Source organism: Kwoniella newhampshirensis, chromosome 8, assembly GCF_039105145.1.
Source record: "Kwoniella newhampshirensis strain CBS 13917 chromosome 8, whole genome shotgun sequence".
NCBI lineage: Eukaryota > Fungi > Basidiomycota > Tremellomycetes > Tremellales > Cryptococcaceae > Kwoniella > Kwoniella newhampshirensis.
In genome coordinates, this window is record NC_089962.1 from 1,001,344 (window position 1) to 1,026,628 (window position 25,285).

At 50.2% G+C, this 25,285-nt stretch overlaps 11 protein-coding genes and 1 non-coding gene across 12 annotated transcripts; 6 read left to right on the forward strand and 6 right to left on the reverse strand.

Annotated features, from left to right (window-relative positions):
- Positions 1–265: 265 nt before the first annotated feature.
- IAR55_004574 (uncharacterized protein) lies at positions 266–1,134 on the reverse strand (the record flags this gene model as incomplete). Its single annotated transcript, XM_066947672.1, has 3 exons — positions 266–374; positions 437–769; positions 818–1,134. 3 exons carry the CDS (start codon positions 1,132–1,134, stop codon positions 266–268), a joined length of 759 nt encoding a protein of 252 aa, XP_066802086.1.
- A 289-nt stretch (positions 1,135–1,423) lies between these two features.
- On the reverse strand, positions 1,424–1,538 carry IAR55_004575. The gene has a single exon (XR_010824799.1). It is a non-coding gene; the product is annotated as a 5S ribosomal RNA (ribosomal RNA).
- A 324-nt stretch (positions 1,539–1,862) lies between these two features.
- On the forward strand, positions 1,863–2,733 carry IAR55_004576 (uncharacterized protein; the record flags this gene model as incomplete). The annotated part of the gene is made up of 2 exons (XM_066947673.1): positions 1,863–2,172; positions 2,294–2,733. The coding sequence occupies 2 exons, from the start codon at positions 1,863–1,865 to the stop codon at positions 2,731–2,733; spliced, it is 750 nt and encodes a 249-aa protein (XP_066802087.1).
- A 285-nt stretch (positions 2,734–3,018) lies between these two features.
- Positions 3,019–4,380, reverse strand: IAR55_004577 (uncharacterized protein; the record flags this gene model as incomplete). Its single annotated transcript, XM_066947674.1, has 7 exons — positions 3,019–3,059; positions 3,121–3,302; positions 3,363–3,484; positions 3,539–3,652; positions 3,707–3,831; positions 3,903–4,005; positions 4,159–4,380. 7 exons carry the CDS (start codon positions 4,378–4,380, stop codon positions 3,019–3,021), a joined length of 909 nt encoding a protein of 302 aa, XP_066802088.1.
- Positions 4,381–4,921: 541 nt separating this feature from the next.
- Positions 4,922–6,068, forward strand: IAR55_004578 (uncharacterized protein; the record flags this gene model as incomplete). Its single annotated transcript, XM_066947675.1, has 5 exons — positions 4,922–5,213; positions 5,287–5,382; positions 5,451–5,506; positions 5,622–5,847; positions 5,911–6,068. 5 exons carry the CDS (start codon positions 4,922–4,924, stop codon positions 6,066–6,068), a joined length of 828 nt encoding a protein of 275 aa, XP_066802089.1.
- Positions 6,069–6,308: 240 nt separating this feature from the next.
- IAR55_004579 (uncharacterized protein) lies at positions 6,309–9,205 on the reverse strand (the record flags this gene model as incomplete). Its single annotated transcript, XM_066947676.1, has 10 exons — positions 6,309–6,353; positions 6,413–6,517; positions 6,592–6,757; positions 6,834–7,264; positions 7,356–7,556; positions 7,614–7,722; positions 7,783–7,853; positions 7,920–8,170; positions 8,241–8,979; positions 9,077–9,205. The coding sequence occupies 10 exons, from the start codon at positions 9,203–9,205 to the stop codon at positions 6,309–6,311; spliced, it is 2,247 nt and encodes a 748-aa protein (XP_066802090.1).
- A 272-nt stretch (positions 9,206–9,477) lies between these two features.
- On the forward strand, positions 9,478–10,864 carry IAR55_004580 (uncharacterized protein; the record flags this gene model as incomplete). The annotated part of the gene is made up of 10 exons (XM_066947677.1): positions 9,478–9,537; positions 9,600–9,628; positions 9,694–9,710; positions 9,773–9,831; positions 9,897–9,930; positions 9,992–10,036; positions 10,096–10,111; positions 10,183–10,237; positions 10,335–10,494; positions 10,566–10,864. 10 exons carry the CDS (start codon positions 9,478–9,480, stop codon positions 10,862–10,864), a joined length of 774 nt encoding a protein of 257 aa, XP_066802091.1.
- Positions 10,865–11,112: 248 nt separating this feature from the next.
- IAR55_004581 (uncharacterized protein) lies at positions 11,113–12,260 on the reverse strand (the record flags this gene model as incomplete). Its single annotated transcript, XM_066947678.1, has 6 exons — positions 11,113–11,185; positions 11,249–11,336; positions 11,397–11,597; positions 11,679–11,986; positions 12,047–12,156; positions 12,228–12,260. 6 exons carry the CDS (start codon positions 12,258–12,260, stop codon positions 11,113–11,115), a joined length of 813 nt encoding a protein of 270 aa, XP_066802092.1.
- A 357-nt stretch (positions 12,261–12,617) lies between these two features.
- IAR55_004582 (uncharacterized protein) lies at positions 12,618–17,541 on the forward strand (the record flags this gene model as incomplete). The annotated part of the gene is made up of 17 exons (XM_066947679.1): positions 12,618–12,996; positions 13,072–13,258; positions 13,313–13,412; positions 13,469–13,768; positions 13,841–14,112; positions 14,480–14,597; positions 14,650–15,546; positions 15,648–15,849; positions 15,909–16,015; positions 16,082–16,226; positions 16,288–16,506; positions 16,562–16,694; positions 16,747–16,808; positions 16,867–17,018; positions 17,094–17,197; positions 17,255–17,321; positions 17,386–17,541. 17 exons carry the CDS (start codon positions 12,618–12,620, stop codon positions 17,539–17,541), a joined length of 3,600 nt encoding a protein of 1,199 aa, XP_066802093.1.
- A 110-nt stretch (positions 17,542–17,651) lies between these two features.
- IAR55_004583 (uncharacterized protein) lies at positions 17,652–18,748 on the reverse strand (the record flags this gene model as incomplete). Its single annotated transcript, XM_066947680.1, has 6 exons — positions 17,652–17,730; positions 17,850–17,919; positions 17,991–18,116; positions 18,312–18,429; positions 18,550–18,567; positions 18,650–18,748. 6 exons carry the CDS (start codon positions 18,746–18,748, stop codon positions 17,652–17,654), a joined length of 510 nt encoding a protein of 169 aa, XP_066802094.1.
- Positions 18,749–19,681: 933 nt separating this feature from the next.
- Positions 19,682–22,631, forward strand: IAR55_004584 (uncharacterized protein; the record flags this gene model as incomplete). The annotated part of the gene is made up of 21 exons (XM_066947681.1): positions 19,682–19,905; positions 20,096–20,139; positions 20,215–20,276; positions 20,328–20,349; positions 20,403–20,422; positions 20,477–20,524; positions 20,581–20,654; positions 20,726–20,770; positions 20,832–20,908; positions 20,971–21,048; positions 21,152–21,345; positions 21,405–21,469; positions 21,538–21,553; positions 21,604–21,663; positions 21,741–21,855; positions 21,911–21,987; positions 22,047–22,115; positions 22,171–22,206; positions 22,257–22,282; positions 22,342–22,396; positions 22,464–22,631. 21 exons carry the CDS (start codon positions 19,682–19,684, stop codon positions 22,629–22,631), a joined length of 1,575 nt encoding a protein of 524 aa, XP_066802095.1.
- A 1,014-nt stretch (positions 22,632–23,645) lies between these two features.
- IAR55_004585 (uncharacterized protein) lies at positions 23,646–24,922 on the forward strand (the record flags this gene model as incomplete). Its single annotated transcript, XM_066947682.1, has 3 exons — positions 23,646–24,334; positions 24,479–24,572; positions 24,815–24,922. 3 exons carry the CDS (start codon positions 23,646–23,648, stop codon positions 24,920–24,922), a joined length of 891 nt encoding a protein of 296 aa, XP_066802096.1.
- Between the last annotated feature and the right edge of the window lie 363 nt (positions 24,923–25,285).

Here is a 25,285-nt window from a genome sequence, read left to right on the forward strand (position 1 = left end):
TGATTAATGCTGAGTCAGCTTGTTCTCCCTCACCAGATCGAGGCTTGGTGAGACGTGGCAATATCCTGTCTGCGGTATGTTCCATGCATGGTATCATCATCAACAAATTGATGGCTTTAGCTATTATCACTAACTCGTGATCGCTTAGCCTTTTCGCATCTCGAAGGGGGTGTTATTCAATTTTTCTAGTGAACTGATCTGGGGACAGTCCAATCTCGTCGTGGAGCAAGCTAACACGCACGCTTTCGCAGAGCAAGACGTCTCGTTACATGTATACTTTCTTTCCTTCGACATAGTAGGCTGTTCGGTCTTGAGTTGCGGCGATCTGCAGTATTATCCAGCAGACACAAAGGAGAAAGGCAACTATACAGACGCTGACAGGATGTTTTAGCTCTACGAGATATTGACTTCGCAGCTCGCGAATAGCTTTACTCACAAATAGCCCAAGAGGTCCGGTTTGAAGTCTAGCTTCTTCTGATTTTGTGCGATACCCCAAACAGCATTATCAAGACTCAAGAGTGTCCCAACGCATAGCGTCAACAGGATAGTGAGCAACCTCGCGGAGATCGGTTGTTTTCTTGTCACCCAGGCCCACGCGTCACGCTTCCAAACGCCACTTTGCCGGGTGTACGCAGCGTGAACTCCAAGGAAGATGAGGACGAAGATATATCCGGCAAGCACCACACCAAGGATCAGATGGACGAGAAGGAGCGCAGGGACACTGTGGACTGGGGTGGGCAATGGGTTGTTGTACAGATATTGGTGGATACTGAGGTGTTGTCATCAGTATCGCACATCTCCTATATTGGATCCTCACCCTTCATCTCGTCCGTTGAGTTTCACTCCTTTGGACCCGATGTGATAATTCTGTCCACCTTGGATGAACACGAAGACGGGAAAGTTCCAGATACCCGCCAAGAACATGATCACACAGAATGAGAACGGTACGAGGAGCAGCAAGAATGACTGGATTACTGGTCCGATGCAAGTACACTTGAACAATCGCAAAGGCGTACATTTAGCGGGGGGCGGGGAATATGCATATGTCGATTGTGATCTGGAACCGGAGCTTCCATATCGACGGCTGGACGAAGACGGTTTACTCGAAGTGTACCGCCTACTGCTGCTTGGCATCGTGGTGAGGCTCTATGCGATCTCGCCAGCATGCCTCGGCACGTTTGATAGTGCAGCTGTGACGGACATACATGTGATTGACTGAGATACATACAGTTAAACAAGGCGTTCTCCCTCATCGATTGCTGTGGTGACAAGGGGTGCACGAAAGGAAGGTGTATCACAGAAAGGATCGACCCCGGATCACTGCAAGCGCGATCCTGGCGCCTCTGTTGCTAGGCAGTCCTTTCATTGCACGCTCTCGCCCCACCCCTCGTGAACGGAAAGCGTCACTGACGAGTAGAACAAAAACTACAGCACCCGGGATTCCCAAGTCGTCCCCGACCTTGGTACTAACCGAGCGATATCAAGCTTGATTTCTCTAAGCGGACGGGAAGAGATATTTTCTTGATTCTATGGCCGTAGATGGGAGGCCTCTCGTCCTGATAGGTATTTCTAGTCGAATGACAATGAATATGGGGTGGATGAGATGTATAACTGCTAATGAGTCAGTCACTCGAGTAATCTTCATGATCGACGTCTGAAAAGAGATGGGCATGTGATCACTTCACGCTTGGTCACCGCGTATCCACTTACCCGATCAGAGACGAGACTGGTCGTTGTCAAGTCAAATGTCATCAACTCAGCCTGTTGATAATCTATTCGCATCTACTTACCATACCCTTCTCATTCGATCCGGTTGCTCGATCAGGACGCCCACCCATGTAAAGAAGGTAGAGATGATCGATATGGCGTCAATACAGCGTCCTCAGACCGCAAACGCATTAGACCTCTCTCACCTAGGAGCAGAATTAGATTCGGCAAGACGAGCTCGTCTGCCTCCTCAAGCTGAAGCTGAAGAGCCAATTTCGCCTGCATTTACCGCTCCATCCTTGTCTCCTCCATCGTCAACGTCCTCCTTAGACGTAGACGACAATCAGATGGATGGTTCCGCCTCTGTCGCAGCGAAAGGCGTAGTGGGAGTGGAAGAAAAGGAACGGCCTTATCCGCTCTGTTTATTGTGTCTGAGCAGACCACCTTCTGCTGTGCTCTTACCTTGTGAGTGCCAGCGCGCAAGTCTAGTCTGCCCAAAACCATGTTCTGTCTCACGGCCCTCCCTCCTGACTCTTCTTGTCAATGTTCTAGATGTCCCAGCTGACACGTCAGTCCTCGACGTCAGGCTGTCACCTCAACCTGTGCTATCTCTGTGCCCCGCTTCTTATCCTCAAACAACGCAAATCAACCCCTGAGTCCTCTGCCGTCCCCCTCATCTCCGACGCTATACTGGATCCGATCTCACCCATGAGAATACCTTACAACCAGCTCATACTTCGCGCTACTGCCAACCATCCCAAATCTCGTCAGATGGCTCTGGGCGGATATCGTCCGCCCGAAGAAGGAATATGCGGAGGTGAGATCAGAGGTCAAGATCTGGTTTCGCCTGGACCCAATAGGGACAAACAGCCTTTTGGACAAAGAGAGAGGAGATTGGGATTCTGTACGTTCGACGAAGATGATGGTCGAATAGGACTTGGGGGTGATTGGGGGAGAAGTAGCGGTGCAAGGTGTTTGATGTGCAGGACGGATGTGAAGGGTTGGCTTAGGGTGTATACCGGTTGAAGAACAGTGGTCTTTGGTTTGCACACACGTTGTACTATATCGAAATGCGTGCTTTTGTAGCTATGTCGTGACTTGTTTGTTATCATCTAATCCTTCGGCGTGGTGAGGCCAGAACTCGTTGTCTGCAGTACACATGCATATGCACGAATCAAGAAGAAGATAAAGATGTTCTAGCTGCTGCTTCTTGGTCCCATTCCTGCTCTTGCCTTCCTTATTATTGATCGATTCTGGGCATTAGTGTCGGCCACTTGACACACCGAGATAAGAGACACCACAGTCCTAAGCTTAGATCACAATCTTGTTCTTGTTACCCTTCTTTTCGGAATCTATAATCGCCAGTCATCATCAGTAGTTCGAACCAACCACCTTTGTCATTCCATGACTCACCCTTATGACTCTCGAATGTGATCTCGGTCTGGAATCCACCTGTGACAAGTTTTTGGTCGAGCTCGTAGCCCAATACAGACGCTTTGAAGTGTCGACCGATGGTGACGATTCGGTTCATGAGAGGATCGGTTTCGGGCAGGGTTGTGTCGGGAGCATCTCGAGTCCAGATGGAGATACGGTAGCTGTGGGCGGTTTCGTATAAGCGCTTGTATTTGGGCAGACGGCAGTTAAGATGCACTCACAAAGCAGGTCGGGAAGAGACAATGACACCAGTCACGAGATCTGACTGTTTAGGCACAGGAGGCTCCTTGTCGTCAGCCCCAGGGATGGGAGTTTCGAACGTTTCTCCGATGGCCGCCAGCATCTACGACACCTCCATTAGCTCCCAGCCGATTGTCCTTAGTTCCGACACCCTCACTGTGTAAAGCCACATTCTGTCGATAACACCCTTGCTTTTCTCCTTGGGCACCTGGATGGACCACTTTCCACCATTCTTGTTTTTAGGGTCTTCCCAAGCGGGCATGATATCGTCCTACGATAAAGTCAGTTGACGATCGACCTGTAAATGCAGAATTGCTCCACTCACTTTGAACAAGTAGTAGTTTGCCTTACCGGGCAGTTGAGAAGGAGGAATGATGTTGTTGTAGAGTCCCCAGAACTCCTCCACGCTATCGAAGGCAACGACTTTTCGGATATCTTCCATCCATCCGCCTAATCATACAATCGTCTGTCAGCTATAGTCCAGATATACAAAAAGGCGGTCGCCGAGGACCAATACTCACCGTGAGCCACTTGAGGTGTTGAAGGTGCAGATGAGGGGGTTTTAGGGAGGAGTTTAGATTGAGGAGAGTCGAAGAAAAGGGTCCAAGTGGAGTAAAGGGGATGCTGCAAGATTGATCGACGCATGAGCGATGATTAGCTCAAAGTGGGACGCTTGAGAAACACCCCTTAATCATGATATTGCGCAGATCGAAGACCGCATTGAAACACAACTACCCGTGGCAGGGTACATGCGATCAAAAGTCATCTCGAACTCACCTTGACATTGAAGTTATGAGCATCGTCAAAGACCGTCTTCACCTTCTTCTCATCGTTCGCATCATCGTCACCATCCGACCCATTATCTTCTCTAATCTCACCATCTTCGAGGGGTTGTTCGTCCTTTGGTGAATCGTCAGAGATGGAAGCGGCGGCAAGTGCGTCTGAGAGAGCTTTCTCGTTTGCTGCCGCAGCAGCAGGAGGGATCGTTGGCGATGCCATTGTGCGTGAGAAATTGGAGGAAATCTACAGTTATCAGGGTGAAGTAGTCTGTCAGAGTTTTCGAGTGATGAAAAGGATCGGTTTAGTGACAGATTGATCGACCAGACAACAGTCGAGGGTGATGTCTTCTGACTTTTTAAGACAATGTCGGGAGTGAAGCGGAAAGAAAACCAGTCGAGGTGTCTCGGATAGTTTTCCTTTTAGTCGTATGACAGTATTTGGTTCGAAAGAGTAGATCGACCTTGCTCGTTGTATAGTGTCGAATAAGAGCGAGAGATTGGATGAATGATCAAGATGAAAGGAGGATCTGGATGAGTGAGCAGAGATCACTTCGTCGTCGTCGTCGTTGCTGCTGCTGCTGCTTCCCTTTGTTCAAAATGAGCGAAATTGGGAATTGCATGTCTGCGGAGAGAGGTCACGTGATACACCTCGCTCGTCGATATCATCATGTCATCGCGCATTGTGTAAAGGACGTGTCTGTCATGTATCTCTGATAGCTCAAGCTAGAGCTACACCCAGTGCATTGCAGGAACACTCGGCCATGGCAGCATCTACATCGACCCCTCGTCGGGTTATCGAGAATGCCAGTCCAATCACTCCCATCCCACAACGTCTCCCGCCTGGTCCTCGAAGAGCAAGTACTCTGACTCCCGAGTCGCAAGTGGATGGACGGAGAGGGAGTAGCGCTGCAACGGCCGCTGCTGCAGAACAGAGAAGAGCGAGGAGGGAACAGTTGCGGAGCTTCTATGGGCTCAAAGGAGAAGCTGGTGGTAGTGCAGACGGTGAGAAGGGAAAAACAGGGACTGGTGTAGCGGGTGATCCTTTAGACATCGGTGATTACACCATGCAAATTGTCCCCCTCCTGGAGAAGAATGGGGATAATGGAATGACTTGCGACGATTACAGATTCACCAGCGCTCAACGCCAGTGCATATTACGATGATCTGATTTCGAAACAATCTCTGAGCGGATTGATGAAGACCGCATCTACCCTTTCTGCAGGTTAGTCCATCGGGCTCTCCCTTCGTTATCATGGCGGGCAGCTGATGAAATGGTCAAATATCGTACAGACATCGGTAACCTGGAAGGATCAAGACACTCCCTCGTATACAATCATCATCATCAAGTAGGTCGATGGCATCATCCACTGTTCCGTCTTTATCTCCTCGTCGAGACTCGGTCAATCCTTCGTCCGCTTTGCGTATGAGCCGAGCTGACCTTTTGAGTTTCTCGCTCAATAGCTCTTCGCAGCCGGCGATACCATCTCCCATCTCAATTCACGTACACCTCAACTCTTATCAATAGTCACTAATCTGCAACAATCGTTCTCGTCAATATCAGGCTTGGTAGACTCGGTAGCGCTTCAAGATCCGACCGCTTCTACTGGGATCGCTCCGACATCCGCCGACGAGGTTGACTCAGTCGCAAGAGATGTTGAGAAACTACGCTTGATGGTTCTGGCCGAGGGTGAGCTAATATTCACGGTGCTTGTCAAGGACAGTCCGTTCAGCTGATAATACCATCGCTAAGAATCGCCGGAACATGTTCAGGCGCATTATGAGAGTTTTCGACCCAACCTCGAGAACAGGGCACAGGACGGCGATGCGAAGACGCAGAAATTGCTGAAAGAATGTAAAACAATGCTAGAAGGGATGAACCAAAATTCTGATCCGATAGATACAGCCTAGATCGAAGAGGTCGCGTGATTGTACAATAGATTCTCAAGCTCCTCAGTCAAATACCAAGCGCCTTTGTAAGTCGCTGACACAGGTCTGTCACACTCATTGCATGCTGATCGAACGTCGCAGGTATACTGTGAGGATATCATATATGGTTTCAAGTATAATACAATGCGATGCCGATAGCTTCAGGGTCTCCCGGCTCCCTCTATCATCTTTTGATGAGCTCTATGCAGAGCATCAGGAAAGTTATGCGTCCCGACCATAATGCTCTTTCAGTCGTTTCATGGCGATCTGTCCCGGTCATTCCGTCAGCTTGAAATACTCCGACCTCAATGACTTGGATACCTTACATCGTAACTATCCCGATAACCTGCCAAATCTTCCTCCTTAACCTTGACCTTTCGAATACTCTTCAAGTGCCCCGCAGTCGTCATCATACCCTTGAAGTGCAGAGCCTACAATCGTTGTGATACCATCGTCAGCATAGCGTTCCTTCCGCTTTCCTGCAAATGCAGACCAAGCCACCTACCTCTTGTTTCTCAATCATGGTCCATGCTGTGCCTTCTCTTCCTGCTCTCGCTGTTCGACCTACTCGGTGAACATACTTTCGCATGTCTAGAGGTACGTCGTAAGACACCACATGCGAGACGGAGGGCAGGTCCATTCCTCGCGCAATCAGATCGGAGCAGACAATCCTGATTCTATGTGTCAGCTTGGCTCTTGGGAAAACCGTCGGATACAAGGCTGCAATCGTGGCGGATGGCGACTGACAGGTTGACCTTTCCTGCTCCGAAATCTGACAAGAGCTTCTTCCTTTCCCTCGACTTCATCTCACCCGTATAGCCTCTCACAATCACTCTTCTGCCTCCGCCACCGCCCAACACATACGCATCCTCGAAGAACTCCAGGAGCTTGACCAATCTCAATGCACTTTCCACACTCTTGGTGAACACCAAAGCTGAGTTGACGTGGTACTCGGGATGGTGGATAAGATGGATCAAGTTGAGTGGTTTGAGAGCGGCCGGGAGAATGAGCATCTTCTCGCTGAGGGAGGAAGGGAAGGCGAATTGTTCTCCGATGAAGGTCGGTTCAGAGGGAAGGAGTGTAGATTGCACGATGAAGTATTGAGGATCGGTAAGAGCGAGAGCGGCGACCCTTGACGGGTCACGAGTAAGAGTAGCTGAGAAAAGGAGTTTCTGGCACTAAACATCGGAACAACATGTCATCAACAAGAAACAGCATAACCAAGTCAGTTCACGCGCTGACATATATTTGATCGATGTGAAGACTGACGGTATTCGGTATCGGATCATTCCACTCTGCGCTCCGATCTATCAGACCGAACGCCTCCATCCAAGCAGGCGCGACAGAGTCGTACGACTTTCGTTCAAATGTCCGCTCGACCGCTTTCATAGGCGGTCGGGTATATGCTAGAACTTGCGCGAGCCAGTTTTGAAAACTCTGATTGAGAAGTCGATCCGCCTCGTCGATGACCTTTGTAGGTTTCCAATCAGTACCAATGACGCTTCAAACAACGACAAAATTACTCACAAGGAACCGCAGGTGTTGTAATGTGAAATTGGGTGTTGATGCGAGGTGGTCCATTAGACGACCAGGTGTCGCAATAAGTATGTCAAGCTTCGAGGATCCACCAAGCAGTCTTTCCAATGTTTGCATTAGCTTTCATGAGTTGACAGATCACTTGGGTACGTCAACTCACGGAGTTTCCATGTCTGCGATCAGTTGATTTTGCTCCTGCGCGAAAGAATGTTGCCCAGTAACACTTCCGATCTATAGAGTATTGTCAGCCAGGCGAACCACATGGAGGATTGACAACAGAGCCCATGAAGATCTTACATTCAGTCCCGTTCCTTTGGCCAAAATCTCCATTGTCTCTCTCACTTGCACTACCAAGTCTCGCGTAGGCAAGACTATCAGAGCTCGTAATCTCGTCGCAACTCTTTGTGACAAAATTTCAACGATAGGGACAGCATATGCGAGAGTCTTTCCTGATCCAGTAGGTGCAGAGATGAGATAGTCGGAAAGATTTGAGAAGGGGAGGGGAACAAGTCGAAGTGTTAATAAATGGGGCAAAATAGCAGCTTGGACTGTGGGGACAAACTGTCATCAGCTTTCGAGCACCTGGCGACGAAGCGGTCCGTTTTAGCTGAGACGTACCGGCGAAGAATTCCTCGACCTCAATTTCCCTTAATCGTTTTCTGATCCTCTCGCTCAAGCCTTGCTTCTCCTTATTCCCGCTGACTCGAACCTTGAGCTCATCAATCGCTATTCGCAGAGACTGATCTACGAATGTAGCGTCTTCCAACCCCTTGGGCAAACCTTGACGTGCAAGAACTGCTGCATCGGGTGGAGGAGCTGCTCGCGGTAGTGGGAAAGCCTGGAGAGGCGGCGGTGAAGATTCGGCTGTTTTCAAAGGTCCTTCATCGGCTGTCGAGGCGCTATCATCCCCATCCTTGTCATCCTCATCCATAGCTTCTACGTCATCGTCGGCCGCTGCGTCGCTACCTGCATCACCATTCGTAGGCGGCTCCGCCTCTGCTCGAGCGAGGTTTTCCCTCTCCGCACGCCGTCTTTCTCTTCTCTCTTCTCTCCTTGCTCTCTTCTCTCGTTTCTCCTTTTTCCTCTTCTCCTTCGCTTCTAATGCGTCTCGTTCCTCTTTGGTAAGATCCTTCACAGCCACAGCCTCTGTTTTAGCGTCGTCCTCTGAGCCCGAGTCAGAATCCGAATCCGCATCTGCCGCTTCCTCAGGAACATTTTGCCCTGCTGCTCTCTTCAACGCTTCGAGGACCGGATCTGGTTTCCATTCTTTGTTCTTTGGCGCTGCTGCTTTCTTGGCTTGAGCGACTTTTTTACGTTTTCTCAGATTCTTTTTGTTCCTCGCCTTCTGTTTCTCCGACTATGCGATGAATTGTATGAGCATCAGCAGAATGAACCTACAGCAAACGGCCACGGGGAATTGGGTTCGAGCAGAGCAGTTGACATTTCGGACATACCTTGACTCTCTTCTTTGCAGTTGCTGCGACAGCTCCTCCAGAAGTCGAAGCGATCAAGCCTAGTCGATCAGCGTGCATGATAGCACCTGTCCCTGTGGAAGGACCTGCGACTGGATTCTCGGAACTCATCGTGTCTTGAATAATAGCGATTGGGACGAGAAGTTTGTACGAAAGATGTTGTAGCGCACGAATACATAACATGATAGACACTACTGGGACATCAAAAGTGACTGTTGAATCGGAAATCTCAATGCCAATCGTGGGAAAGTGAGCATTCAGGCACGATCAGTGGTGAGACCGGGGAGATTGCAATGTTGATCATCTGTTATCCACTGTCACTTCGACTTGAACGTGAGATAAAGCATGTTATATAGCACGAAAGAGAGTACAAGCGTGTCAAGATGCCTTGGTTGATGAAAGCAGAACCTGACTCGAGGATAGTCAAAGGAAAAGATGTCAAAGTGAGCGGTGTGGTCATCTGTTTTTCTTGGCCGAGGCTCATCCTTCGACCTCACGCTTCCAGTTTTCCGTGGATGATTTCGAGAAGCTTGGGTAGGTCCAGCTTCCAGTCTCCTCTCCCTGACGAAACCCCAGCTGACTTTCTGGGCGACACTAAGCGTTTCACAATGGGATGGTGAGCTGGGAGAGGATGCTACCGGCGGATGCTAGGACATATCAGCTGACATGATATTGTAGGTGTGAGAAATCACGAAGCGAAGAACATCATGAAGGAGAAGATGAAATCGGGCGATAAAGTGAGCTTTCCAGCCGGCCTTCAGGAGGAGACGTGACATCAGCTCATGAATGCAATCGTTTGAAGGTATTATTCTACCATAGTAACACGAAGATCCCAGGCGAGTCCTGCTAGATGGTTTAGCAGGGTCATGCAAAGCTGACAGCAGAAACGATGTACAGGAGTCTTTGCCATCGCCGAAGTAGCAAGGGAAGGATATCCAGACTGTGAGCCCCTTCACCTAGCGTACCGTTGACATCTGAGCCGATCTGACTGTGTTCGTTAGATACCGCTTGGGATGAGTAAGTAACCACATCAGCTTTCCTTCAGATTGCTTTCCGACCGCTGATCTCTACCTTTCATGCCTGTGTAGAAAACACCCATATTTCGACGCTAAGACCTCTAAAGACTCGCCAACATGGTTCATGGTGAGTAAAAGCTCAGCTCATATTGGAGGATTATACCTTGCTTGACCCCTTCTCGGCGGAAAGGACTTCGATTCGCTTACTCCCCAGATGACTACAGGTCGATGTCCGCTTCGTTGAAAGATTACCTCATCCTCCAACACTTGCACTGATCAAGCATATCGCTTCTTCCCCAACTTTACCTGACGAGATCTCGTATATCGGTCAAGGAGGTTTTCAAGCTATAAAAGCTATGCAGCTGGTGAATAGGGGTCGATTGAGTGAGCTAGCTGCTGGATCTTGATCTCGTTGATCAAAGACTTGGACAACTTAGCTGACTCTGTGGGAATAGGTGTGCAGCCCGTCGACCAGGCTGCATACGATGCTGTGGTTCTGCTTGGTACTCAGGGCGGGTGGGAAGGACTGTCCGGAAGCAACGGGAAGCCGAAATTTTCGAAAGAAAAGAGGAAAATAGAGTCCATGGGGGAGATTGAGACCAAACCTGTGATAGATACGAAGACGGAAAAGGAGGATCAGACTGAGCCGTTGGGTAAGGCTGTTCAACGGAGAACGAAGAAAGCAAGAGTTGTCAAGGCAGAAGAAATACCGGTGCCGGATGGAGTGAGGCGGAGTAATCGTGTCAAGAGATGACAACGCCTGTGAGAGCTCCAAAATTCCGCTCTGACGCGATAGAGCATAACATTCATTTACATAACATCGTCACTTGAAACATTCAATTGAGTCGTGTTTTCCGTGACCCCATTATTATTATTCTCGCTGCGCCACCACACACTCTCTCGACTAACTCTCCACTGACTCTCCACCTTCTCGTCCCAACACCATACCGTCGTTGACGTTCCTGAGCCATCACTTAGGGTTTCGTCACCATACGGGGGCTCCTATGACGAGCCAGGGACCAAAGGAGCACGCTCCTCATCGTGAAGAAGGGTGCCGCGACCTCGGATGGTAGTACTTGAGATGACGTTGACATTGATCAGCTACTATGGCTCGACAGAGGAGAGAATACTAGCATACATGAGAGACTTGACGATGGCAAGGAGAGAAAGGATGAAGAAAGCGAAAGCGCTCCAGTGAATGAACTTGGAGCTAGTTTGGTGGATGACTGATAGATCCGACCCGATCATTAGCAATTGCCAATATGGTTCGAATTGGGTGCACTTACAGATCGCGAACAGAGCCCAAGTGATGGCAGCAGCACCGGCTGCGTCACCCTCTTGACTGGCGAACGCGTAGGCGGCCGCTGTCGTCTCGAGGAAGACGAAAGCGAGGAAGACGAAGATCTTGGTCCAAACGCCAGCCTTGTGGGTGTGTGCGTTGACACCAAAGGCCTCGAAGAGGGAGAGGACGACAAGAACAATAGTCCCTGTTTGAAGTAGATGGGTAAATCAGTGTCTGCTCAAGCTCAGGTGACATATCTGATCTTTTGTGGGATTAGATCACTCACAACCGTGGTAGAGGGAAAAGGGCAAGTGAACGAAAGCCTCTTCGCCTAATCCGTTCTTGTCCGAGTGATTTTTCTTGACGACGTAGTAGATTTGACTGACAGTGGCGCTGACCAAAAGGGAAAGAATGAAAGCGAGGATGTACCAATGTCTAGACCAAAAGAAGATGTAGACTGAGTTGAAGAGACCGAGGAGGGCAAAACGCCAGTGAATCGAGTCGACAATGATCTCCTTGCCTCGAGCGGTGAACTGGAAGATGACAGTACCGAGAAGAAGGAGGTGAATGAGGGACCAGACGTAGAACGCGTAGCTGAGCGATAAATGATTCCGTCAATTTCGGATGAAAACGGATGACGAAGGGCCTACTCACTAGGAAGGAGTGATGTAGGTCACTTTGGAAGAGCCATACATGTCCTCGGGACCTGCTACGCTATAGACATTGCTGCCGAGAGAGACGGCATAGACGATGATGTTGACAATCTAAGGGTGGCGGGTGGGTGACACTGAGTGTTAGCGAAAGTAGTCGAACGTAGGAAGGGGACGAGACTCACCTTGATGGGGAGACCGTCTGTGATGCTGGACATTGTGGATACTGTCTGTGACCGTTCGATAGGCCAGGTGAGTTCAGTCTTGCTGATTCGGAAGGCTCAATGACAGGTGAGAAGAGATCAGGAAGAGAGAAAACCTTGGCGTTGAAATAGGAAGTCAGGAATGTAACAGAACATGTGCTTCCACCAAGTTACTCTCCCGTTTTCTGACAGGCAAACATTGCGTCATTCCTGCGTGTCAGCCCTGTGATTTACGTAAACAATCACCCGGTGGAGGTCGATCACTCAACTTTGGGTGCGTGTTGGTGAGAAAACACGACTTTTGGTATACAATCGTCGTACTCGCTTTCATCGCTCTTTCCTTTTGCTTCTCAACACTGAATACCGCATATCATGAGGCTCAAGCAAACCATAGAGCTGATCTCGATCTTGACACAACCCCTACTGTTCACGTCCGCCATCAGACCAACCTATGTGACCTCCGACACCACCAGCACTTTAACGTTGAACGACGTTCTAATCAGTCCCCCTCCGATATCACCTACCCTTCGTCCAAGGCAAGATAGTACGGAGGTCAACATTGGGGATGCCACTACCAGTCAGGTGATACCGGTCGAGACCATCACAGTATGGGTCACGCCAGATGCAGCAGATGTGGATAGTACTGCCATAGCGACTACGTCCTATAAGCTGACAACGGCCACCACACCGATTCCTTTGGCGGAGACGATTGGCTTGATCATGCCGAACCCATGGCAGCCTCTATACACTGGTAGGTCAGCTTAGCATAGTGTGTTATCGTGGCGACATCTTTCAGGTAACAAGCTGACTGTTGATTGTGCCGCAGAACTCAACTACACTTTCGGATTTGTAGACGCAGTACCGAGACCTGCTCCAACATTCGGTGGCTGGATTAGACAGGTTCAACCGCTGTTGATTTTACCAAACTACACAATCGATGTCCTGCCCAGTTCTGGCACCGATGATCCTACAAGCGTTCAAGCGATACCCGTAGGCAGTGATGGTCTCTGCGGGTGAGTCCGCGTCCAATCTGATCAGAGGGGCTCGGATGCTGAAGAGGACGAAAGTGCGACTGCCGAGAATTATGCAATCGGATATCCATTCCAATTTCTTAGCCCTGGATGGTACATGTTCGTCTTGAACCAAACGTACATGCAGGCGAACGTTGTAAGCATAATGACGGTCATTCTGGAACAGCCGTAGCAGGTCTGACAAGCCCTCAGACCAGCCAAAATCAATGTAGCAATCCCATCCTGCAAGAGAGATCCTTCTTCTCCACCATGACTTTCTCCATTGCCGCCCGACCGACTCTCCGACCAGGTCCTGTATCTCCTGCATCACCATACACTGTATGGGCAGGTGTTTCGACGTCTTTACCCGGGGATCTCCCGATCAATCCACAACCAACTACCGGCGGTCAGAGACTGGGCATAGCTTTGGGAGTGGCAGGGGGGATCCTAGGCTTAGCGTTGATTGTGGCAGTGATGTGGTGGGTGAGGAAAAAGCGGAGAATGGAGTCCGAGGTGAGTTCTAATTTAAATTTGATGACATCTCCCACGGCTGTACCAATTAAACCCGAGTCTTATTCTTTATAGACACTTGCTTTCTCACGACTGAAACCGGAAGAACAACAAGCGTTTCTTCGCGATAATCCAACATCCTTCCTGAACCCCAATCATCCCCGCAATGCCATTCGAAACGGCAATCAGGGCCCTCCTGGTCCCCCGGGATCAATGGCCTACGCCATATGGTACAGTCAACAGGCGTGGAATAACCAGGTGCTGCTTCGACAGGATCCTTCGGTGTGGGGGAACTATATGCCAGCTCCGCGCATGGCGAGCGGCGGACAGCCGTGGCTTCAGGAGCAGTACGGGCAGCCGTTTATGCACAACCAGTGGAAGAGGTGAAGATGTTGGCACAGACAAGCGATCTTATCACACATTTACATGCATATGCTCCTCGTAGACTACCTTGATTCATAGGCTGTCGTTCATCGTTGACCACCCGTTGGCTGCCACATTTGCCACCAACTGCAGCGAGATTTGGTTCCGTTGCCCTGTCTAGTAAGCGTTTAAGCGTGATTTCGATGCGAATTTCGATCGTCTTTGTTGATTTTTCTTCTCCCGAGCGACTCAAAACAGCTCAAAGACAGCTAGCTCTACGGCTGCTACTATAGTGAGCAAGCTGTGGCGTACTCAGTGTAGGGCTGAGCTGATCCTTCGCATATGTTGCAGCTCGGCGCCTATGGCTACTCGACCGATGCAGGTGCGAGGTCTTGACCTGCTGCTGACCTCTAAATTCACCGGTTTCCGATGTCGAGCTGAGCGAGCTACCGTCAGATCGGTGTATTCTGTGAGCTTGCTTCGACTCCGCTGTAAGACATCGCTGATGATTCCATATTCAGACACTTAAGCGACAGCCACCGCTGCCGTGTCATCGATCAATTCACTCTACGCCCGGCCGACTTGCGATATTCGGATCCTCCACCCCTGCCTCACCTACTCCTGGTCATCCATCTCCACCTTCTGATGCTGTAGATCCCGATCGACCTCTTACTCCTTTTCAAGCTCGGATAGCGGCTCTCGAAACTGCAGCTCAAGCGAACAAGGAGGACGTCACAGCTCAGCTCGTGCTCCTTCGTGAACTCTTAGAAGGTGGACAAGTCGGCTCGCTCGCGGCTTACTATGAAGGTGTGGCTTTGGCTGAGAACGGTAGTGGGAGTAAAGCCCTCTTGAGGAGCGAGGAGGGATGGAGGATCTACATGGAGGCATTGGCTAGGAACGGGAGATTGGGCGATGTGGTCAACATGGTCAGAAGGAGAGATCGACTCTTGGCAGGTTCCGGTACCGGTACAACAACAGCTTCTGAGTCTACTTCGAATCCCACACCCAGTCCTGACCCAATGATCTCATCCTCAATCATGTCTGATATATCACCTACACCGACACCGTCCTCGACCCCTCCGCCAGCTACGTTACCCAAACCTTCCTTCGCAACATCTTTACTGAATCCTACGGTGTCTGCATCTAGTACCGCTTCTTCCGCTCAAGCGCAAACAGGTTCTCCTCTCAATCCGATATACGTCCAAATGGCTCCTCCGACTCCTCAGATGAACGCGTGGCGTGCTGTCAGATGGGTCGCAGGATTCCTCCTCTGGGGTTTCGTCATTCTGACGGTCATGTCGATGGTCATGGAGAATACGGGATTGCTGAAAGCTGGACCTGGGCCTGTGGAATTCGAACCGGAAGAGGGCAAGGTGGTCAAATTCAGTGATGTACACGGTGTTGAAGAGGCCAAAGCGGTGAGCCGGCTCAGGATTGCCTTGCCCCTCCTAACCATCTCAGCTCGGGTTATCACCAGGTCATGTAGAGAAGAATTATTGACGCAGTATGACGAACACAGGAACTGGAAGAAATCGTCGAATTCCTCAAGAATTCAGAGAAGTTCTCGACTCTCGGCGGTAAACTTCCCAAGGGTGTTCTTCTTACCGGCCCTCCCGGAACCGGTAAGACGATGCTCGCCCGTGCTGTTGCTGGTGAAGCAGAGGTACCTTTCTTGTTCGCTTCTGGATCGAGCTTCGATGAGATGTTCGTTGGTGTCGGTGGTGAGTCGCTGCCGGCTGATACGCCAGGTGACGGTTGGCTAAATTATTTTCCTTCGCAGCCAAACGTGTGAGAGAACTCTTTGCTGCCGCTAGGAAGAAGGCTCCCGCCATTGTGTTCATCGACGAATTGGATGCCATTGGATCAAAGCGAAGTGCGAAGGACCAGGTGGGTGGCTGAGCTTTGAGGCGGAAACACAGTCGTGCTTACTTGATTACTCGGTAACCTATACAGCATTACATGAAGCAAACGCTAAACCAGCTTTTGGTCGAGCTGGATGGCTTCGAGCAGTCTGAGGGTGTCATCATCATTGCCGCTACCAACTTCCCTGAATCACTGGATAAGGCTCTTACCCGGCCAGGTCGATTCGACCGTCATGGTAAGTGGCAAAACTCCTCTTGATGATCTTATGTTGACTGATCTGACTTTCTACTCTACAGTCGTCGTCGGTCTACCCGATGTCCGAGGTCGTATCGAGATCCTGAAACATCACATGGCCGACGTTCAATTCGATGTCGAAGTGGACCCAAGTATTATCGCCCGAGGCTGTCCTGGAATGAGTGGTGCCGATCTGCAAAACTTGGTGAACCAGGCCGCTGTCAAGGCTTCAAGAGATGGATCCAACCGCGTTCAATTGAAGCACTTTGAGTGGGCCAAGGGTGAGTGTAGTGCCACACAATGGGGAGCGACACCGCGCTTATGCGTGCCCTTCAGACCGAATATTAATGGGTGCTGAGCGACGATCGCATTATGTTACCGAGGAGTCTAAACGGGCCACAGCATATCACGAAGGTGGACACGCTTTGGTCGCTCTGCATACTCCGGGTGCTATGCCATTACACAAAGTGTAGGTGGCGCAAGCGATCTTCTGGCACAGTGCATTGACGCCTATATCGCAGGACTATCATGCCCCGAGGTCAAGCATTGGGTATCACCTTCCAGCTTCCGGAGCAGGACAAAGGTGAGTGCATGGAAGTCCACGTCGGGCCCTGATGACAGCTGATTTGACGATCACACAGATTCTTATACCCGACGAGAATACAACGCCATGATCGATGTCGCACTTGGTGGTCGAGCTGCTGAAGAAATGATTTTCGGTCACGACGACGTCACCTCAGGCTGTTCAAGCGATTTACAACGGGCTACAGACGTTGCAGCTAGGATGATCAGGGTGAGCGTCGTTACCTTATTGTAAAGGCTTAGATCGGTATAGGGAAGCGTCGCTGATTTGACCTATCAACTGCAGAACTATGGTTTCAGCGAAAAGGTTGGACTTGTCGCACATGGGGATGAGGAATCGGTCTACCTCTCGGGCAAGAAGAAGGATGAGATCGAGAGTGAGATCAGGAGGTGGGTAGCTAGGCGCCCAAGATTTTGAACAAATGATAGCTGATGGGTTCGCGACAGCTTTTTGGATAAGGGCATGTCACGGACGGCCAATTTGTTGAAAACGCATGAGAAGGAGCTGCATACGGTAAGTCATGTTCGCTTCAAGTGCAGCACTGTGAGATTTATTCTGACTTGGCGGGTTCGAACAGCTCGCCGAGGCCTTGGTGGAGTACGAAACCCTGTCTTTGGACGAAGTCAAGCAGGTATTGCAAGGTCAGAAGCTGTCGCGACCGACCACAGAAGGGGAGAGTCTGGTTGGTGAGGCAGAGCGAGAGGGGAAGGGTGCGATCGTCGAAGGTATATGACAGGGTAGAGATGTAGAGGGCGGAAGGGTAGTCGACCACAATGCATTGCACATATCACTCTATGTCGCTGTCGCTCACCAAGTGGAAGCGTGAATATGGAATTGACGGATCTATGCAGTATTCGAACCGCCATTCGCACTCTCCCTTTCGAGCTGGATGAGCTGTTCTTCAACGAACTTGATATGTCCTCTGTCGATCGCAATTGTCAGCAGCATGAGGGGCACACACATCGGTGAGTGTCGAATGGTGCAATCTGATACTGGCAGGAGAAGACATCGAGAGGAGAAAGAGCGAGGCGGCAAACTCACGTGACATCAAGTGCTTTGTCACATACCCCTCTTACGATGCCTTTCTCATCGATGAAGAAGGTTTCGCGACCTGATCCAGGAAGAAAATGCAATCAGCATTCGAACCAAGATATACACACATCGGGATTGCGATATATATACCAGGAGTCAGACCAAGAAACGCTTTTCCGACTCGGTACATTTTCCTCGCTGATCCATCTTGGTCGCAGATGATTGGATAGGGGAGATTGTATTGATCGGCAAAAGAAGCTTGCTTGGTCGTCGTGTCTATCGTATCATACAATATCATCAGCCGTCCATCTCCTCATATGATGACATCGAAGCTGTTTCCTAATCAGGTCAAGGATCGATGAAATCACTGAACGAGATCCGAGTGTGAGAGTATCTCGTCCGAGGTACAGCTCGCAACGATGATTGTTGAGCTTTAAAGAGCTGCGGTACCATTGCTTGGACCGCACTCACCGCCACTGATCCCTACTACTGCCAGATTCGGATTTCTCTTGAAGACGATATTCTGAGTTTGAGCGTCTCTGAATGAACATGCTTCTCGCGTGCATCCAGGTGTACCAGCTGCCGGGAACTGTAGTATCAAAGAGTCAGACATGAGCGTTGATCCGGTCTGACGTGCCATCTCGATATACTCTGTGGGAAGGATGGAGGAAGTGGAGGAAGTGAGGTAGAATGAAGGAGACTCTCTCACGAAGAATAGAGCGATAGGCTGTTTCCACGACGCCCCCCAAGTAACCTCGGTCAGCATCATGATCTGGTGTGATCGCGCGTCTCTAGCCGCCGCGACGCACCTTCTCGCCTATGGGCAGCTTGTACATGTCCCCATTGGGTATACTGGGCAGCTCGAGAGGCGGTGCTGGATGACCTATCAATGTAGAGGCCTTCACCATGTTCGCGATCAGGATTGGTCAGAGCAGATGAGCAGCAAGTGATTTCGTGATACGTCTGTCGCTTTGAGCGGGGTGGAAGATGACGAGTGGAGGTGTAGCAGGTATGTATGTGCGATTCCAACCCTCCATCTCTCAGTTCTGAATCAGATCTTGTTGTTGTTGTTGTGGCGAGAAAAGTGAATCTGAATCAGGTCAGGTCACCCCCGCCTTCCCCGGATCTGCCACCCCCCACACAAGATCGGACATGTCCGCTTTCACCACCACCACCACCACCACCACTCACGCAATCTGATGATGTAACTGTTCGCTTGGCATTTATTCTGGGTCTAACCAATCATGTACATGTCAGCTGGACCACGATCACACGCTTTGATCCTTATAAACACACGTAATGTGGTCGGGTATGACTTGTGACTTGACTTTAGGCTTTTCAGCTCGTCACCCTGAAGGTACAGAGGTAGAAGGTCTTGGTGACGATCGTAGATACAGTTACAGTACACACCAGTGGAGGTGGAGGCGGGGCCAAGTGGAGCAAGGAGAAAGGAACGGGGCGAGGGGGGAGAGAGGTACGGTCTGTGGATGATAGTGTTGGGATCGGAGAGTCGAACATCTAGGTAGAGTTGGTTAATATAAAGTGGTAGATTTGTTGGGAACGGGTCATGAGATGTCCTCATTCCTCCTCGTCCCCTATATCCTCCATCTGGTCTCAGCGCATTCACTACTCGCTAGACCGTTCCTCGTCGATCTCCTCGCCGTCATAACTGGACTGATCTTGTGACTTGCATCCAACGTCTTTCTTTTACTCCTTTGCCACCCTCATAGATACATCTATATTGTGTACACCGATCTATCCATACACCCGTATCGTCTTGTACCTTTTCATCGATTCATCGTCTCTGTCCCAAGGAGCCCTGTGCGATCAACCCCGACACGATGGAGAAACCCATCTACACTCATCACAGTTCTGGCTCGGAGTCGGAGCACATCGCTACCACCGCAACCGGTCGACCTACCAAGCCCCGCGGCGATTCGCGGTTCCACGAACATCTGTCCGAGAACCAAGCCGCTCACCTGGCTGAAGTGGGCGCGAAGGGTGATCCATCGTTGGTTCTTGGCTCGGAGAGGAGGGCAAGAATCGAGAAGAGATTGAAGTTGAAGTTGGATCTGAGGTTCAGTATCTTGATCGTGATCTACAGTGATTTTCTTTATCTTTCATATCGCATACTCCATCTCAAGAAGTGGTTCGCTGACTCGTTGATCTTTCCCATGATGAATAGTTTTGTGAGTCAGCTGACTGGAAATCACACTTTATCGATACGGTGTGAGCTAACCTAGGGGTGCTTACAGAAACTATATCGATCGAAACAATGCAGCTGCTGCACGTCTACAAGGTCGGTCTGGCGTCTGCGAGGACTGAGATATAATAATCCTTTTCTTGCTTACCTTTGTGCTCCTGCTTGGCGTAGGTTTCGAGGAAGACCTCCACCTCACAGGAAACCAATTCCCCACCTTGCTCTCCATTCTATATGTGAGTCTGTGCGGTACATTAGGAGGACGATACTGATACCAGAAAGCATAGGTCGGATACATTCTGTTCCAAGGTGAGAGACTGCTTTCTTGCAGCACACAAGGGTCTGACTGATACGCCGAACAGTACCGTCCAACATGCTCTTGGTGAGTCTCACATGCCGTGGGAATGACAAACCGCTGACTCCAATCTCAATGTAGAACCGCATCGGTAGACCTTCCCTTTACATCCCAGCGGCCATGTTGGTGGTGCGTCCATTCTGTCCTTGAATTTGGACATCCTGCTGACACCTCTTGATCCTCAGTGGGGTATGATCTCGGTCTTGACGGGTATCACCCAAAACTTTGCCGGAGCCCTCTTGACTCGTCTGTTTTTGGGGTAGGTTCCTTCCTCTCTCCTGTAACTGGAAATGGCCAAGTTAGACTGAAACTGACTACCTAATGAGGTAGAATGGTGGAAGCCGCTTTCCTTCCAGGAGCGCTATTCATCCTTAGGTATGTCTCAGTAACGGAAGAAAGTTGTATTTCTGCGCTCATCCGTCGTGGTATTGTTCAGCAAATGGTACAAGAAAGATGAGATCAGTCTTAGATACACCATCCTGTACTGCGGAAATTTGATCTCGAACGCTTTTGGTGAGATCGAGTTACCGAGTAGAGCCAAGTCCTAGTCGTTACTCATTTTCTCTTGCCTCCAGGCTCACTCATCGCTGCGGGGGTGTTGGCCAATATGAAAGGAAAACTGGGGCACGCCGCTTGGCGTTGGTTGTTTTACAGTGTGTTGATTGCCACTGTAATCTTTTTGAAAGCGGACTCTGACAGTTCACCTTCCCCTTCTACCTTTATTTGATCGCTCTTTTTGCCTTTCTCCTGCTTCAGTTGAAGGAGCTTTGACGATGTTCTTCGCCATTGTGGCTATCTTTATGCTCCCTGACTTCCCGCACAACACCAAGCGCGGCTTCTCCGAAGAAGAGATTCAGGTTGCCCAATTGCGAATGCTGGAAGATGTTGGTGAAGTCGATAGAGATTCGGGTGAGGACAAATGGTACAGCGGTCTTGTCATGGCTCTGAAGGTGAGTATCGGAACAGGAAAAACAAAAGCTATCGATGACTGATCCCTGTCTATTTGTAGGATTGGAAGATTTACATCTTGATGCTCAGCTTGACTGCTTGCGTTACTGGCCTCTCCTTCAACATGTAGGTCTTTCGCATTGTCCGTTGTTGTCCAGCGTCTGTGAAGTCCATTCTGACCTTCTCATCTGCAGATACTTCCCCACCTTAGTAAGTCTGTCAGCGACAGCCATGCTGTCTTTCCGCTAACAATATGGTAGACCAGGACTTTGGGTTATGGAACGACTGAAACTCTTCTGCTTGCCGCGCCTCCTTGGGTAGTCAGTGAATCTTTATGCCCTTAGTCCGCTTTGAGCGATACCGCGCACGCAAGAAGGTACTGATCATGACTCATCAGTTCTCTTGCATCCTTGCTATCATCAATTCTTGGCATTCGGATCGCACCAAGGAGAAATTCATTCACTCCACCTGGCCGCTGGTCATGGGTATAATTGGCTTCATCATTTCGATGGGTTTGTATCAGCGCTGGGGAAAATCGGTCATTATCTGACCGCTATGCTCCAACAGCGACTAAGCCTTCCAATAAGGCTGCTCGTTACGTAGCCTTGTTCCTCCAAGCGGGGTCATATGCAGGATACATCATTGTGAGTGGAGGTGGACCCGAAGACTGTCAGGTGGCTGATTCAGAATCCCTCACTCGCAGATGTACACCTGGATGAGTAGTTCGTTCCCTCGTCCACCGGCCAAGAGGGCGGTAGCCCTTGCATTTATGGTGAGCACCTATGTCGGAGTGGCAAGCATATTTGACTGATTGAGTGAACATGCAGAACGCCTTGTCGCAAACAGGAAACATTGCAGGAAGTGTGAGTGTTTCATCCTCCTACCTAAACACAATCGCTGATGAAATTTGCAGTACGTGTGGCCGACCAAGTTCGGACCGTGAGTTGGAACCATTACCAACTAGGGTTTTGTATGCTCAATCTTCCCGACTTTCGCAGGAGCTACCTGAAGTCATACGCTATCGTCTTGACCATGTTTGTCGTCACCATCCTCGTATGTTCTTTACTCATCCATGGCACTTCACCGTAGTAAAGGGCTGATACCCTTGATATAATCGTAGCTGAACCTTCTCTTCCGCCAAATCCTCGTGTCGGCGAATCGGCGGCTTGAGGAAGGCGAAAGGGCTTTCAACGAGCATGGCGATACCCTTGCTGAAGCCGCTGCTTTGGAAAGTACCACTGTGCAAGATGCCAAAGCGATGCAGAAAGGGTTCAGATATCTGCTTTAATCTGGCGATCATGATCGGAAAGAAGTGCAGGTTTCGAGAGGTTTGTTCGAAGGGCGGAGGCCTGATTGAGGAGAGGTTGGAAGAAAGAATGAAAACTTATACACAAGCCACGAGGCGGGCTGCCTGATGTCTGGTATAGCACGATGCACTCAAGTTGCGCCCTACAAGGACACATGCTCAAGATGGCGTCGAGAATGGTGAAACAGGTCCCACATGAAACTGACGACCGGCGTTCCTGGGAGTTGACATTCCGAGACCTTGCTGTAAAATGCCAAAGTCCATTTTGGTAAGAAGACGACGGCAGCGAATCGAAAGAACAAAAGGCAAGATCCCCTCTAGGTGCCCGCTAATGACTATAGATCGTGATCATTTCCAGACATGTAATCGTCGGACCGCGTGCCGCTCTTGCACGAACGGACGCAACTCGTTTCATATCCACACTTGTCGCTTTTACTGTACGGCGCATTTCAGGGACACAGAGACCAGACCCTTGAGTGTGATCTTCACAGCGAATACACAATCACCAGTCACAGCCCTGATCAATGCGGTCAAGAGCATGCGCATTGTCTGCGTGCGTGTGGCATGAGCGAGGCGTGGTCATCTCATCCGTCCATCTCGGCAAGGGGTGTGTGTGTGGGGGGGGGGTGGAAGAACACATCCGTGTTTTGTTCTCACTCACATCCCTTTCCGCACACGAGGACCGTGTGTGCACGCGCTCGCCTTCTCGCGTTTGATGTCCGAATGTGGAGTCCAAGGAGCAGCAGTCAAGTGGGACCGGAGGATGAAATGAAATGAAATGAAATGGGAATTATTGCCATAAGTTGACTGTCAAGTGATGGGATGGTGAAATGAAGGAAAGACAACGGTATATATATTTAATTTCCAGTAAAAGAGGTCTTTCGGATCCTTCTCTCTTCTTCATTGGACAAAGTTAACGTTCTGCATCGACGGAAAAACAAAACAAAGAGACCACGACTTACGATTCAGAGACGACGACTTCGCAACGTTATATACATGATGACGACTTCTACCACTAACGATATCACCACGCCCGCGACTCCTCAATCACAGACCCAGTCTATCATGGCTACACCCCCTCTTTCCCCTTCCACCACCACCACCACCACCACCACCACCACCATCGAAGATGATTGCTCGCCCTCTCCGTCCGACCTCGATACTCCCGCTTCGGCGAGTTATCCAGAGTCTACAAAGGCCAGACGCCAATCTACCATCACCATCAATCGCAAGCCCGTCCCTTGCCTCAGCGAAAACGATCTGGCCCAAGCCCATGAGGTGATCATCAGCCCAAGACTTGTCGTCAACAGAGAGGCGTACCTCGACGAAGACAACGATCCGTTCCGTACCACATCATCGACCTCACCACCGCTCCGACCACCACCACCGATCTACACTTTACCTCGTATGCCTTCTTCCCATCACGCCTACATCCTACCTCCATCCTACCTCCCTGCGGCTCCGACTCCCGAGTTTGATATCGGTCCCGTATCTTCGCCTTTCATGCTCGATACCGTACACGCCTACTCGAGTTCGCCGTCGGGGTCCCTAGGAGTGGACATGAACAATGCGGAAGGCCTGCCAGTTTATGCTGAAGAGAATCAGACGGAGCCGAAGACTCTGGCAAGGGCGTTGTGGAAATGGGGGTTCTTGTGTCCTTTCTTCTGGCTGGTCGGGACTATAGTGTGAGTGGTTCTGTGCTCCGCCCCCGCGACGGCTCAATCTCCCCTTGCGTACATTATCATGCCGAATGGCGGTGTTTCAATCGCTTTCGTTCTGGAGGATTTCATGTTTCATGGCTGATTGGAATTTGATTTGAACACATGTAGCTTGTGCGTCCCCCTAAAGGATGAAGAAGCAGAGGAAGAACAGGATCCCGAAAAGGCACAAAAGGTCCAAGAGATGATCACGATCATTCGCCAGGTGAGTCTCGCCAACACGGCTTTGCAGCAACACAATGTACCAACCAGTCAAGTCTCCCGCCGCTTGTTCTTTCTCTGTTCTGCGACTTCACCGCCACTTGAGCAGTTCCTTCCGTCCCTCATGGTTCTTGTTGGATCCATCTCCTAGACTCTTCATTTCGTTCGACACACAGCTTGGAGCCCTCTCACTCGCGCCAGATATCCACAGGCTGACTTGATCATTCGTATTCCTCTCTGGCACAGACCGAATTGCGATACGCCAAGAGATGTCTCTACAGTCTCGTTGGTCTCAGCGCCATCATATCACTCATCGTCATGATCGTGCTGGTGGTTCGAGCCGCAAGGGACTAGTCCCGTACGGACATCCCGCGGTCATTCTTCTTCCGCGCCGATAAAAGAGATGTGGGAAGCCTCGACGCTGTAAGAAGTACTTTGGGGACAGCGCAGCGCAGGGGACCAAGTGTTGAGCGGAGAGCTGTTGTGCGAACACTTTTCGTTTACGCCTTTTTCTTGTATACTGGAGATTTTGGTTTTTTTGTGGATTAAGCAGTTGGTTTAATGACCATGCAATGTCATACACGACACTAGCGGCCATGAGTGCTTGTGGTATGGAGCGGACTCATTGTCGCTTGACAAACGATAAGTTATGTCTGTTAAAAAAACGAAGTTGTGCATGACTGTCGTCAGTGAAGTTAGGAAGTCTGTACCTGATGC